Source organism: Malassezia globosa (assembly GCF_000181695.2).
Source record: "Malassezia globosa CBS 7966 chromosome Unknown mgl_sf_14.1, whole genome shotgun sequence".
NCBI lineage: Eukaryota > Fungi > Basidiomycota > Malasseziomycetes > Malasseziales > Malasseziaceae > Malassezia > Malassezia globosa.
In genome coordinates, this window is record NW_001849856.1 from 106,129 (window position 1) to 120,190 (window position 14,062).

Consider the following 14,062-nt stretch of genomic DNA (forward strand, 5'->3'; position numbering starts at 1 on the left):
TGCCACTACGATCTACATTTCACGATAGATTTTGATCGCTGCTGTTAGATGGCACATACGTACTCTTGTCGGCGCACCCAGTGATCAATCGTGTGCCTGTTTGATCAAATGAAGAACAAAAGATCCCAGCCTCTGCGTCCAGGGATCCTGGCTGCACAATATCGTTGGCTGATTGGAACGGAATCCCCGTGGCATAATCGTAGAACTGCAGGTGTTAGTACAGCTTCCTCTGACGTACCTTCATCGATCCATCGTCTGCGCCCGAGAACAGCACACCATCTGCATTGACCGATAACGTGTTCACAATGGCATCGTGTGTCATGTTCGTCATTAACGTGCCCTCAGGACATCGCCATTTTTTGATATTTCGTCCACCTGCAGAACCTGACGCAAACGTGAATTCATGCGGTGGGATTGCTAAAGCTCGCACCGACTTTTTATGGTGTGTGAGTGTCGTCATGCATCGTCCTGCCGCCAAGTCCCACAGCTTCACCGAGGCATCCATACTTCCTGTGATCACTTGCGGGTCACTTTCCTGACACTCGACACTTGCGACTGTACCACGATGCCCACCGAGCACGTGAATCTGGGTCTTTGTTCGCATATCCCATACACGGGCAGACGCATCTCGTCCTGCCGTCACAATCACATCCAGTGTCGGGTGCAAACTCAATGCATAGATACCTGACAAGTGTCCATAATACTGACGAACCACCTTGTTGGTTTCCAAGTCCCAACACTTGACCAGCTTGTCTTCCCCTGCCGAAAACATGTACGGGTGTCGCGCACTGACCGCCAGGCCACGTACAGTCGATATATGTCCTGTGAGCGACAGTTTCAACTCGCCCGACGCCATGTCCCATATCTTGATGATGCGATCTCCTGCTCCTGTGGCAAACCATTGATTGTTCGGCTCCACTGCCACACAGCGGACCCATCCTAGATGCCCTGATATCACACGCATCAGCTTCCATGGTGGGTGGTAAGCGGGCTTCATCTGCTGTTGCGCCAATTCTTTCTTGCGAACTAGTGCACTGTTTAGCATCGATCTTCCGGTATCATGCACAGCCTCTTCAGGTCGCATCAAAGCTTTCTGCAAATTTGATTCTGATCTAGGCTGGGCTTTTGCTGCAGCTACTGGCCGTAGCGCTACAGCGGACGATGTTTCGCCCTGCCTTGGATTCTGCTTTGTCTTTACCCCAAGCTGTTCTTCCAGATCCTGGAGTATGTCTGACCGTGGATTCGCCTTGCTGCGATCTGCGAGGGACGCAATGCCCGTCCGTTGCTGAGCTTGGATGACATCAGGCAGAACCATGGCGTCTTGGTATTCGGTTCGCACTTTTGACGCAAGGTGCGCTCGCGTCAGTTCTGCAAAGTCTGGCGCATGTGTGCGGAAGTTCTGCGTGAGTAAGCGGCTGCGCTTTGTATGCCGCTCAGCGAGGTCTGACAGAGCCGCCCGCGGCCATTCTGCCTCTCCCATCTCGATGATCAGTCTCGAACGTTTGGACGTAGTTGAAAATTACGACAATGGCAATAGCACCTGGTGTGCCGACTAAGTATGACATAATACGTCCACCGTTTTCACATCTGGCGAAGCACTATCAGTATCGTCACACACCACTACATACCGATCCTCTTTCCCCTCCAACGACTTGCACATTCACATAGGATTTCTTGAAACTGGTGAAATGTTCCCTTGCATTTTCTCCCCCTTCCCTTGCTACCACAATGTCTACCTGAAAAAAAAGAACTCTGTTCGACTGCTGCTCCCTATTGTCATATACCTGCATAGTGCTTTCTCGTAAGACTGTGCTCGTACATTGTAGTACACAACCTGTGCATAGATCCCGTCCAAAACTGAGGGCTTTTTCAGATTGCATCTGGGTCTGAGTTATATTCTGATCCCGTTGTGCATGTCATGCATTGCTCACACTATCTCGATGAACGCCAACGTCGCGTGGTGACCTCATCCCAATGCTGACTAATATCAGGGATCAGCGGGTTTTGCCACAGGGCGGGTGCGGGGAAATCTTGTATGGGTCAGGGCCGATGCGCATTGCCTATATAAACACAGCAAATTCCTTCGTCTACCTACCCTTCATCACATTCAATCCATCATGACCAACAGTCAAATTTCCAAGGTTGTTTACAAGCAAGACCCAATGTCGACAAAGGAATATATCGTCATTGTGAACCCTGAGGCCTACGTTTCCTGGAAGAATGGCGACAAGACAATTCCACTTGCCGATGTCGTTGGCAGTTTCCAGATTATGACATCAGGACAGGGCCAGCAAGGCATCATGGGCCAGGTGTCAAAGCAGGAGATTCACACCATCTTTGGCACGAACAAGGAAGACGAAGCTATTGTAATGTTGCTTGAGCGTGGCACGCTCCAGGCCGGTACCCTGAAGGGCAACGACCTATCTGGGCGCAGCGCCAAGGGCAGCGGAGGCTCTGGAGGCGCCGGCCGCTAAGGACTTGACGAACTTGCCTATTATTTATTAGCCTTCCAGATCCTAAAAAAAGCTGAGATTATGTACGCGTGGTTAGTCGATGTTCATAGATACCGACGTTAACTCATTTACGGTCTTGGTTGTGCTATGGTACATGCGTGGAAACGTAGGTAGGCAGACGGGACACAGACAGACGCGTCGCATTAATGGACCTGGTTTTGGGCTTCATTCATATTGGCTGGATTGATAGGGTCGTAGACATTCGGTGGCTTCGGCGGCTCATGTATAGATGTCTCAAAGCACGGTGGTGGCGTCGCAGGCGGTTCGTAACGAGGAAGTGGTTCATCATCAAGCAAGCTGGGGTGCTCGGGGTCATGCGACACGTCCGATGCTTGATTATACTGCGATGCGGGTGGTCTGTAAGGTCGGGGGGCTTGTGTTCTTTGAAGTGGATGTCCAGGCGCTTGAAATGGATTGACAGAAGCCTGAGGGTGAAGTTGTGAAGGTCCGTGAATGCCTGCTGCTCTTAACTTGCGAGCCCTGACGCAATTGATGAGAATCAGTGCTGTGAAAAATATGACAGCTGCGATAATTACACCAACAGCTAACCACATTGCCCCACTCTACCGATCGTTCGAATGTCTACGTTGGGACTGGCCTCAGGGATCACACAAATGACCCTCCTCCCCACTCTGTCATGACACCGTGCGAAATATATGTGGACACGATTTAGCCAACATGATTTGCCCGATAGACAGTGCCACGCGTCTAAGTGCTTTGTAAATATTTTTAAGACTCGCACAGTGAATCTCTTCGTTTCACATGCACTAGGCCCCTTTTGGTCGATAAGATGACCCTGGGAGATACTTCGCTGCGTAGAGATACTTGTACCTTCCTGGAAGGCCACCCGAGACTCATTGTCCAGCACGTGCAAGATCCCGTTCTTTCGTATATATGTATATAATCTCTAAGGGTTCGAGCAAGATTAGAAGCCAATCAATCCGCATGACAGTATTCACGCCGCAAGAACTGGAATGAAATAGTTGGAAACATGAGGAATTAATTAAGATGTATACAGAAACACAAGGGCATGCTAGACCATCAAGCCACTAGAAGTTGAAGCGTTTTGTTCAAAATGAAAAAAAAGAACACATGAAGTAGCCCTATTACCAAAGATGCATGTCACAAGCTTTCCAATGCGTTAACACCATAGTCAACTGTACGAAGGCATGAAAGCTCGCAAATAAAAGTTGGTACATGTAAAGCAATCTTATTTAGCTCTTGTTTGGCGGCGGCCCCGCTGGTGGCTGATACGTTGTTTCGCTGTTGTGGCCAGGTGGCGGATATGATGGCGGCGCATACGAAGGAACGTCGTCGCCATCACTTGGTGGTGGACCGGGCGGCGGCTGGTATGGCATTGCCTGACTCGGGCCGTTGGGTGGCGGGCCATTTGGTGGAGCATAGGCGCCTTGTCCACCATATTGGTTCGTCATGGGATATGCCTGAGGTTGGTAGGGCTGGCCATAATTCTGTGTGGGCATGGAGCCACTAGCGTTTCCGCCACCCCAAAATCCAGGCCTAATGTACGGGCGGAAGGGTCGGCTGCGATACCGCGTGATCATCATGCCAATTAATATGACAATGATGACACCTGCAACCGACACACATACACCTAGTCTCGTTAGTCACCGAGCTTTTTAAAAAAGAAATAAAAGCGAAATTTAAAGAATAGAAACGTACCGATTGCAATGCGTGCGCCACGCGAGAGAGAGTCGTCGTAGCCATACCGGTCGTCGTAACCGTACATGGTGCCGTGAAGTCAGATTTGTGGCATCTTTCACCGTTGCCAGATCGACTTTTACTTGCACACGTGGCTTACACATACAGACTATCTTGCGGGTCTCATATGACGTAATCGTGCACACCTCGCGCGAGGATTCGTCACGGAACATGAATGACGTAAGTGACACAAATACACATACACGCGCGCATACACTTAGCTATGTCATCGTCATGAACGATAGATGCAAAGTTTCAGTTACACTTCAGCAACTACTTCGGTCCAAGTGCATGAAAGGAATAAGAACATTAAATCGCTATAATTAGAGTAGGCGCTAAGTGTCGATCTTGTTTGAGTAAGAATAAGAGAAGCACTGGATCTTATTGAATCAATCGATTAGAAGAGATTAGAATTAAGTGACTTGAACGACATTAGTGGAATTGTGTAGTGCAACCAAGATTTCACATTTACTTGTATTCCTTGCCGATCTTCAACGACTTCTTCACTTTTTGCATGAGACCCATCTTCTTTGGCTTAGACGCGGCATTCTGAACCTGGTCCTTGGCACCAGAGACTGCATCCTTGCCCTGCTTTTCAACACCTGACACGCCGTCTTTACCCTTCTTCTCAGCGCCCGATACGGCGTCAGAGACTTTCTTCTCAGCACCCGAGGTAGCATCTGTGGCCTTCTTTTCCGGAGCAGACAGAGCATCCTTACCGACGTTGCCAGTCGCATTGTTCGCCGACGATTTGGCATCGTTGACTGCGCCACCGACGCCGCCTGCTTGCTTTCCAGCGGCACCTGTGGCCGAGCCAGCCGCGCCCTGCACCTCGCCAGCACCAGCACCAGCACCAACACCAGCACCAGCACCAGCACCAACACCAGCACCAGCAGCAGCGCCACCGGTGGCGCCAGCAGCACCACCAGCGCCGACAAAGCCTGGCTGGCGATGAGCGAGGTCGATAGGGCCCCGCGACATTGTCTTGGAGGCAGGGCCACGCACCGACCAAGCCTGTTCGTCAGTAGGCTCAAACTTCTCGAGCGTCTGAGGGCCGGTGGCTGATCCACCCACAAGCGGTGCATCGCCAGCAGCTGCACCGACACCAGCACCTGAAACGGTGCTGGTGGGTGCAAACGTCTCACGAGCAGGCTGCGCTTGCGACATTGAGCTAACCCACGAAGGCTGGGCCGATGGCTCATATGGGGTCGCATTTTGCAGGTACGAGGGAACGGCCGAGCTAGCGACACCCGGTGTGCCAGTTATCGACGACGTCTCGACGGGCTGTGAGTTAATGGCTGCAGCCGTGTAGTTCGTCGAGCGGTTTGATCCAGAGTCACGAAGAATCGAATACAGGTCTCCCCCGGCAATAGGGGGAGCTGCGGTAGGCTTTTCATTGTAGTCGGGCACACTAGTGTGTGTGATTGGGACAGCCTCAGTCATGACGTGGTGGTTTTCCGACTCGAGCACCTGGGGCACAGGTTCCGTATACACTGTGGTATTCTCGTTCACGCGATCTTCACCTGTAGCCGTTGCGCCTCTGAATCCAGCTAGCGTGTTCGTCGGCTGGACCGACGACGAAGATGGCGCCGGGGCCGCCGCACCCGTCGGCTTGGCGAGGTCCTCAGTCGCCTGCGAGCGGGCGACATCTTCAGCATTTGTCATGACACCGTTCGTTGATGGTGTAGCGGTAGATTGTTGGCCTTCAGTACCAAAGACCTTGTTTGTCACTTCGTGCACTGTGTTGGCAATGCTCATGGTGGCGACGAAAGGGTGTTTACGCTACGATCTGACTCTGATACAAATATGCGTGACACGGGAAATCGGTCACTCCATCCTTATGCAATCTCGTGCTTTTACACATGCACTGCCACGTGCCTTATGCATGTCACACGTCAAAGCAGGCTGAAGCGGCGGAGAAAGGGGGTAGGGTGGGGGGGGGAATGTGGAACTTTCGGGGATAGTTTCTGCGAGGAAGAAACGAATCATCCATTCGCCCACGCGTTAAGCGAAATCAAAAAATTGCATCAGCATATGGATCTGTGCGTCTTGTTCATCCATGTGGCGGAGATCGACGGCATGGCTTCGGTGCCATCCCCGGGTCACGCTCAGCAGCACCAGCCAATGGACAGTAGCCTGTGTTGACCACCGTTGCGTGTCTGGAACTCCTGCCTGCCAGAGGCACCTCTCGTTGACGCCATGGCGAAGCACATCGTCGCGTCCTGTAGCTTCCTGGCCGACTGTTCCTCGTACGCACGCGTGTAGCCAAGTTGGATCAAACGATGTTAACGAGCGGGTCGTCCTGGCCGGCTGGGTCCTTGCGCCACGCAAGATATCGCGGCAACTTGCTTTTGTTCCTCTGCAAGATGCCTCAGGCACCGTGCAGCTAGTGCTACATGATCCAGCTTTGGTCGATGCTTTCGCGCAGGTGCCTGTGGAAAGCGTCGTGAGTGTCCAAGGCGCAGTCCAAGCACGTGCAGAAGGTGCCATTAATCCTGCGATGCGCACAGGTGCGGTAGAGGTGCGCGTCGAGTCTTGGACACTGCTTAATGCAGCTACCCCGACCTTGCCTTTCTATGCGACGCAGTGTCGTGAGCCAGCTTCGTTACCAAAAGAGTCTTTGCGTGCAAAGCACCGTTACTTGGACTTGCGACGCTCATCTCTCAGCGAAAATATCCGTCGCCGCAGTCGTGTCGCACACGCAGCACGTTGCTTTCTACACGACCATGCATTCACCGAGATCGAAACGCCCATCCTGTTGCGTTCGACGCCCGAGGGAGCGCGTGAGTTTTTGGTGCCCACAAGAAGCGCACCAGAGCCGCAGTTTTATGCACTGCAGCAATCGCCCCAGCAGCCGAAACAGCTTCTCATGGTTTCTGGCGTGACTGACCGCTACTTCCAATTCGCCAAGTGCTTTCGCGACGAAGATGGGCGCAAGGACCGCCAGCCAGAATTCACGCAGCTCGATATGGAAATGAGCTTTGTCTGTGGACACGGAGACCAGCCGGCATGGCCTCTTGGCGGAACAGAAATACGTGATGTGACCGAAGGTCTTGTTCGTTCTATGTGGACTGCTGCTGCCCAACCTTATGCATTGCCGAATCCATTTCCCATCATGTCGTACGAGCATGCTATGACTACATACGGATCCGACAAGCCAGATACCCGCTTCGGCCTGCGGATCGCGAATCTCATCCCCACGTGCACGTCCCACGCGCTGGACATTCTAGTGCTCCCGCAGTACGAATCATGCAAGCTATCGGGCCGTGCAAAAGAGGCCCTTTTGCTCGACCAGCATGGTCACCGCTGTGCGATTGAGCACTTCAAGGCACATCGCAGCGCGCCGGACAAACTTGCGCACCTACTACTGACCAAGTCACGGCATGTGCACGACGTGATGCACAGCGGCAAGTTGGGACCCGCAGATCGTGCACTGGATGTCTCATCGTTGACTCATACCCTGCAAGACGTGCTGCGTGATGCAACTGCCTTTCGCTGTGACGGCGCTTCCGCACATGCGCATGGTGACAGTGACGATCGCTGCGACGTATATCTAGCCACGCGCTCGTTGCCGATCGACGGCGGAAGCACACCCATGGGCGATTTGCGGCTGCGCATCGCCGATGCACTGCCGATCCGCTCTGCTGAGCCAGCGGTGCTGTGGATCACACAGTTCCCCCTGTTTACTCGTGCAGATGCTGACAAAGCCGAGGCTGCCCATGGGCGATGGAGCAGCTCGCACCACCCATTCACTGCGCCGCTCGCTAGTGACGTGCAGCGGCTATACGAGTCGGTGGCGTGCCGAGCGCCGGCCGATCGAGATGCTATCTTGGCACAGATCCACGGCCAGCATTACGATCTCGTGCTGAATGGCGCAGAAATCGGCGGAGGTAGTGTGCGTGTGCACGACCCCGACTTGCAACGCATGATTTTCCGGGACATACTAGAGCTGAGTGACGACGAAGTCGGCCGCTTCTCGCATCTCCTGCATGCTCTTGAGAGTGGCGCGCCACCACATGCAGGCATAGCACTTGGGTTTGATCGCTTCATGGCAATCCTGTGCGATACGCTCTCCATTCGCGACGTTATGGCGTTCCCCAAAACGGGCTCCGGCACCGACCCTTTGTTTTCCAGTCCTGCTGCTCTCGATGCACCCGAACAACGTGCGCAACTCGCTGCCTACAGTCTACAAGCACGCTCCGCCTGATACAGTTGCTGCTACGAATGTGATCGTGGGGACGACGATCTTATGGCAGATGTACCCTGCTCACCGCCTGAAGGCGCTGGCGTCGTAGGCCGTGTGGACAAGGACGTGCCGTAGTGCTCCACGGCATGTCGGTTCATAAGATCCGATAGCGGGCCTAATAATCGTGTGAATGCCTCCTTTTGCAGCACGGCCACTCGCATAACCCCATGGTGTGAGCGTGAACTGGCAATGACCGTCGCAGCGCGCGGTGCTTGGTTCAAAAGCGCAAGCTCACCAAAGTAGTCGCCGCGCTTAAGTAGTGTCACTGGTTGCTCTTTGTTGTCAGCTTTGATGACCTCGGCAATGCCGTTTACAACGAAGAAGAACTCCGTGCCAGTATCGCCCTCTTTCAAGACCACCTCGCCAGCGCGGTAGTCCTCCAATTGGATGGCATCAAACACACGCGAACGTTCATCCTCCCGAAGATGCTGGAGAAGCGGCACCTGTCGCAAAAACGAGTTGAACATGATGCGTCGCTGCATGTCTGCCTTGGCGAGGATCGAGCGGAATGTCACCCGGTCCATGGCCCACAGCACACAATCGGATGTCGCCACAATGGAGGCAGCGCGTGGTTGCATGTACAGCAAAGCCAAGTCACCAAACAGTGATCCTGGTCCATACGTCATCACTTTCGTTCCGAGCTTATCCGGAGGCGCAGCCAGTGCCTCGTGTGTGGGCATCTCGGGCGGCTGCACGTACACATCGAGCGAACCACTCTCCGTTACGTAGCAGTAATCGCCGTCGTCGCCTTGTTTGATGATAATGTGGCCATTTGGGATGCGCACTTCCCGCATCGCCATCACGACCTGCTGGCCTTGCTCAGGATCGAGTTGTCGAAACAACATATTTGCATTCAGCGCGCTTAGCAAACGCGCTTCCTGGCTCTCTGTTTTCGGGAAGCATGCCATGTCTGGCGCCCATGTTGCGTGGGTCGACATGCTTTCTGCCGACACGGACGATCGCCGCCCTAGGTTGATGCCGGCAGGAATACTATCTGCCTCTTCATCGTTCGCTACACGACCGCCGCCAAACGGGCCTTGAAATAGTCCCCCCGCCGTCATTGTCGTACCGGCTGGAAAGATAAAATTTCGGTCGACACTCACCCACTCACTCAAAGTGCGTGCACGCACGTCCCTTACTGGCTAGGAGCAATGCGCATGGGCTCGGCGCCGCTTACGTCTTCGGCCCCATGTCCACCCACCCCCCCCGTACTTCTTCCTCTTGTCAGTGCCGTTTCCTTTCCCCTTCCTCCGCTGCCAAGAGGTTACGTCGGCCGACCAACCCACATCGCCAGTCCAACGTGCACGCCACGTGATACACACCATACAAAGGGGCCGGATCATAGGGCGAACGAAACTGGACACATACGTTCATGGATCAACAGCCCGTCAGACACAGGGGCTCCCAGAAATGAGTTTTAGAGCGAAGTGCGCCAGCCTTTCCTGTGCGCATGATTCGTAGACACTTCCGAATAGTCAGCTAGTCAGTGCACGCGCTTGCTGCTACCAACGTTGCGGACTGATGCGCCGCCTATTTGTCGTTGCTGATAAACATAGAGAACTTGGCGAACGAGCCAGGAACAACCTAGAAAAACAACCTTGTACTTTCGTATTTCCAAGCGTTCGCTAGGCATAAGCACCAAGATCTAGCCATATCTCGCTCGCATACATGCTTTGCGCTATAGTATCTAGCAGACGGGACATCGCTGCAGAGGAAGTACAATGGCAGCAGGATTGATAGAGATCATAGCAATTGATGGCATGACAGAAGCCATCACCACACAAACCGAGCTCACATAATCGCGAGGTTTCCGAACTTCTCGTCGTAGCCAGGTACAGTCCACTTGCCCTTCTTGACCATCTCCTCGACAGTCTTGCCAATCTCTGGACGAGCGGCAATGACATCTCCCACCGTAAGTTGGTCGAAGGGACGGGCACCCTCAATGTTGTTCAGCGTCTCCTTCAAGTCCTTCAGTTCAGCTTCCAGCTTGGCCGAGCTTTCCTGCGCTTGCTTCACTGCGACCGACTCAAACGATTCAATCGCCTTCACCTGGGCGTTCACATCGTATGTCACAGGCTTGAACTCGTTCATGATCTTCTCAGCCTGAGCCAAGACAGCCTGGTTCTACACAGGTTAGTCTGTCCTACCACGCAAAATTACAGGCTGCGCCACGAAATAGTCTATGACCCACAAGAAACTGGCCTAGCGCGCTCCCGTCTTTTACATACCTTGAGCACGCCCTTGTAGTGCGAGAAGTCCACGGTCGTTGGCTGCGACTTGAGCTGGTTCAGCACACGGCGAGCATCCTCACTGCGCTTCCGGAACACAGAAAGTTGCGCGCTTGTCTCCTTGCCGAGACCAGACGACAAGATTTTGTGGAAGTTGACGGCAGCTGCCTTCGAAGCCATGGTTGTCTACAATTCGTATGTGGCTTGGACGAACGCAACGGGCCGGCGCCTGCGGGTCCAGCCCTGCTGCCGTTCGTTCGCACAACTCGCTCCGGCCGTCTCCGGTCACCATGGCTGTTCGGCCGACATTGTGGAGGTAGTTCGCCTCCCCCTCTTCCCCAGTGGCTTGTCCCCCTCACCGGGGCGTGGAGGGGTCCAGTGAGGGCTGGGGCGTTTCCACACGCGACGCGGGGCGCATTTTGTGCGATCTGGGCTGATCCAAAGCGGCCTGTGCGCACGGAAGAATCGTCATGGCCATTATTGAAGATGTGGATGACGACGCTGCGTCACTGCAAAGTCCCAAAGAACAGACGCTGCGTGAAAATACTTTCATTCCCGGAAATGACGAGACTACTGAGCTAGAGGATGAGCAGGTGCTCGATGCCTGGGATGATTCTGACGTGGAGGATGATGACGATGATGACGATGATGACGGCGAAATCGACCTAGACTACCCGTCTTATAAAGAACATACGGCGAAAGATTTGTATGAAGAAATTGAGGATGCGCAACTATCAGGTACAATGACATTCACCCTGGACTTGATTACATGGAGTATCCCCTTTCTCTTCATTTTCGAGATCCTGAGCCTGCTTGTACAGAAACAATACAATGAGGAATTCTCACTGACAAATGAAATCCAGCAGATATTAGCTCGTATGCCTCGTACGTATGCATTTAGGACTACACAATGCTTCTGTGTGTGTGGCCACTGACACGATTGTGCACGTTGTAGCTCTCATTGCGCTAATTGCGTGGAGTACGTGTCAAGGATGCTCCAAGTAGGGGCTTCTTCTCGCCTTCGCACTTACACTCGTCTAGACCTTTGCGAAAAGCGCCGGTGGCTCATACAATCCGTTATGTTTGTGCTCGGTACACTCGCTGGTTGCTACATGGCCTACCTGGTGAATCGTGTACGTATGCGGCCTCAACGCCCTTAGTAGCCAGCCTCCACTGGCTCGCCTTAGCACCCTGAGTGGGGGAGTTGGTGATTCGGGCTTCTCCGCTAAAGCGCTCGTTCGGGAAACTCACATCTAATTTATCCAGGCTTCCTATGGCGTTACAATGGCTCGGGCACCAGCGGTTGGCACCCTTTGGATCCTGTCTGTTGCCCGGATGGAGCTTGTGCCATCACTCTTTAGTATCCTCTGTTTTGCCATATACCTGCAGGGCGCAGGATTTAAACTCGTGGTGTAGACTCGGCCGAAATTGTCACGTGTACATTTTCCAGGAAATCGTAGTTTTACACGAAGGGCCACAGTGGCTGCGTCGTCGTCTTAACGGGTTTCGTCCCAACGACCTCTTAGCCAAGGTATGTTCGTGCGGTACACGCCGAGCTTAGCCTGTTGAATCATTTTGAACTAACGCGGCAACAGATGCCTCCTAAGAAGTCTGCAATCGCGGCCGCGGCCAGCAAGACAGGCAAGAAGAAGAAGTGGTCCAAGGGCAAGGTCAAGGACAAGGTATGTACAGGTGCATCCGCGTATGTAGCAGTTGGCTGACGTGCGAACCAGGCCCAAAACGCTGTTTACCTCGACAAGGTCCTGTACGAGCGTGTCATCAAAGAGGTGCCAACCTTCAAGATGATTACGCCCAGTGTGCTGATTGACCGCTTGAAGATCAATGGTTCCTTGGCTCGTTTGGCGATCCGTCACTTTGAGCGTGAGGGTCAGATTAAGCCATTGATCCACCACCACGGCCAGCTCGTTTACAGTACGTTTCATCGGTTGCTATGAAGTCACATGTAGAAACTGACACTTGAAAGCGCGCGCTCGCAACGACTAAACTGGCTCACAGGCTTTTGCATGCTTTGATACGCGTCTCGGCGGGTATTGATGTTATGGAAGCAAGAAAATGAAGGCAGGCGACCTACTTTGCATATTAGCGTGTCCGCAATTCGCGAGCATTGTAGACATAGTGTTCGCTGCCCCATAGTCATAGGAGGTGAGGTCGTAGCGTGTTTTAGTGCGCCTCCCTCTTTATTCCTATATTCCAAAATATCGTTCATACTCAAACGACGAGTGAAGTTTGGATAACATGTAAACTGGATTGCGTGGATTTACATGTCTGGCGTCTGCGTAGGAGCGCGCGCTTCGTCTGATCTGCAGCGTGGATTTTCATGGCCAGCACGTCGGCGCACAGTTGCAGTGTTGTACTCAGACAAGTTCCAGCGATCCTCGAGTGTGACCAATCCGGACTGTTTGATTTTGCAAAAATCAAATGCACAAGCTACACAAGCTATGCATTTACATCACAACTAGGAACACTGCATTACTGTGATAGGATTTGGCGAACAAAAGCCTCGTAATTGATACTGCCATCCCTGCTCGTGTGAGATTTTCACCGTGCAAAATGAAAATTCAATACGTACTCGCCCACAGCAACTCCCTTCAGTAGCTCATCGACCTCCTCGTTTGAAAGCTTTTCACCCAAACTTGTAAGCACATAGCGGAGTTCTCCGACGCCAATTTGACCCGTGCCATCTTTGTCGAACACTTGGAAACCACGAATGAATTCCTCTGGGCGGGTAAGTTGAAATTCCCTGTATGCAAATTACATGTTGGAGTACATACCTGGCGTTCCAGCCGGCTTAAATCCATTGGGACGGTTCAGGATGTTGGTGAATGTATTGTAATCAACTGGCAAGGTTAGAAATGCCACTAATCAGCAAACATACTCTCTTTGGGTGCACCTGACGCCAAGCTGGCAACCTCTGCTTGTGTCGGGTTTTGACCCAATGCTCGCAAAAGATCGCCAAGGTTCTCACTTGCGATAGTGCCTGATCCTTTCTTGTCAAACAGGGCAAATGCTTCTCTAATTTCCGAATCCGCCTGTACATGCACACGCGTTAGTTTACATATACGATGGAGCGCAAGTCACAAATATGTACCATTCTTACTTAGACTGCGCGTATGCAAAGAACAATCAAAGTGCAATTCAAGAGAAATTCCAAACGAACAAGTCTTAGTCGAGAGTCACACACACACACACACACATACATACACGTACAACAAGAAACACAACTGACGCGACAGTACAGGACCTGGAATGGAGCGTATTCGAGTGTGTGTTGATGACCGCAAGACATATTTGCAAATGTGTCCATGTTGTATGCACGCTTGCGTGGATTATTTGGC

The 14,062-nt window shown here is 52.7% G+C and overlaps 9 protein-coding genes across 9 annotated transcripts; 3 read left to right on the forward strand and 6 right to left on the reverse strand.

The window, feature by feature from the left end:
• Positions 1-12: 12 nt before the first annotated feature.
• On the reverse strand, positions 13-1,880 carry MGL_4103 (uncharacterized protein; the record flags this gene model as incomplete). The annotated part of the gene is made up of 4 exons (XM_001728716.1): positions 13-38; positions 64-205; positions 239-1,399; positions 1,629-1,880. The coding sequence occupies 4 exons, from the start codon at positions 1,878-1,880 to the stop codon at positions 13-15; spliced, it is 1,581 nt and encodes a 526-aa protein (XP_001728768.1).
• Positions 1,881-2,117: 237 nt separating this feature from the next.
• On the forward strand, positions 2,118-2,474 carry MGL_4104 (uncharacterized protein; the record flags this gene model as incomplete). Its single annotated transcript, XM_001728717.1, has 1 exon — positions 2,118-2,474. The coding sequence occupies one exon, from the start codon at positions 2,118-2,120 to the stop codon at positions 2,472-2,474; it is 357 nt and encodes a 118-aa protein (XP_001728769.1).
• Positions 2,475-3,727: 1,253 nt separating this feature from the next.
• MGL_4105 (uncharacterized protein) lies at positions 3,728-3,994 on the reverse strand (the record flags this gene model as incomplete). The annotated part of the gene is made up of 1 exon (XM_001728718.1): positions 3,728-3,994. One exon carries the CDS (start codon positions 3,992-3,994, stop codon positions 3,728-3,730), a length of 267 nt encoding a protein of 88 aa, XP_001728770.1.
• Positions 3,995-4,700: 706 nt separating this feature from the next.
• On the reverse strand, positions 4,701-5,990 carry MGL_4106 (uncharacterized protein; the record flags this gene model as incomplete). Its single annotated transcript, XM_001728719.1, has 1 exon — positions 4,701-5,990. The coding sequence occupies one exon, from the start codon at positions 5,988-5,990 to the stop codon at positions 4,701-4,703; it is 1,290 nt and encodes a 429-aa protein (XP_001728771.1).
• Positions 5,991-6,291: 301 nt separating this feature from the next.
• Positions 6,292-8,439, forward strand: MGL_4107 (uncharacterized protein; the record flags this gene model as incomplete). The annotated part of the gene is made up of 1 exon (XM_001728720.1): positions 6,292-8,439. One exon carries the CDS (start codon positions 6,292-6,294, stop codon positions 8,437-8,439), a length of 2,148 nt encoding a protein of 715 aa, XP_001728772.1.
• Positions 8,440-8,450: 11 nt separating this feature from the next.
• On the reverse strand, positions 8,451-9,539 carry MGL_4108 (uncharacterized protein; the record flags this gene model as incomplete). The annotated part of the gene is made up of 1 exon (XM_001728721.1): positions 8,451-9,539. The coding sequence occupies one exon, from the start codon at positions 9,537-9,539 to the stop codon at positions 8,451-8,453; it is 1,089 nt and encodes a 362-aa protein (XP_001728773.1).
• A 730-nt stretch (positions 9,540-10,269) lies between these two features.
• On the reverse strand, positions 10,270-10,569 carry MGL_4109 (uncharacterized protein; the record flags this gene model as incomplete). The annotated part of the gene is made up of 1 exon (XM_001728722.1): positions 10,270-10,569. One exon carries the CDS (start codon positions 10,567-10,569, stop codon positions 10,270-10,272), a length of 300 nt encoding a protein of 99 aa, XP_001728774.1.
• Positions 10,570-11,176: 607 nt separating this feature from the next.
• Positions 11,177-12,710, forward strand: MGL_4110 (uncharacterized protein; the record flags this gene model as incomplete). Its single annotated transcript, XM_001728723.1, has 6 exons — positions 11,177-11,591; positions 11,748-11,839; positions 12,157-12,237; positions 12,302-12,388; positions 12,440-12,638; positions 12,691-12,710. The coding sequence occupies 6 exons, from the start codon at positions 11,177-11,179 to the stop codon at positions 12,708-12,710; spliced, it is 894 nt and encodes a 297-aa protein (XP_001728775.1).
• A 486-nt stretch (positions 12,711-13,196) lies between these two features.
• Positions 13,197-13,922, reverse strand: MGL_4111 (uncharacterized protein; the record flags this gene model as incomplete). Its single annotated transcript, XM_001728724.1, has 4 exons — positions 13,197-13,248; positions 13,297-13,444; positions 13,499-13,564; positions 13,913-13,922. 4 exons carry the CDS (start codon positions 13,920-13,922, stop codon positions 13,197-13,199), a joined length of 276 nt encoding a protein of 91 aa, XP_001728776.1.
• Positions 13,923-14,062: the final 140 nt, after the last annotated feature.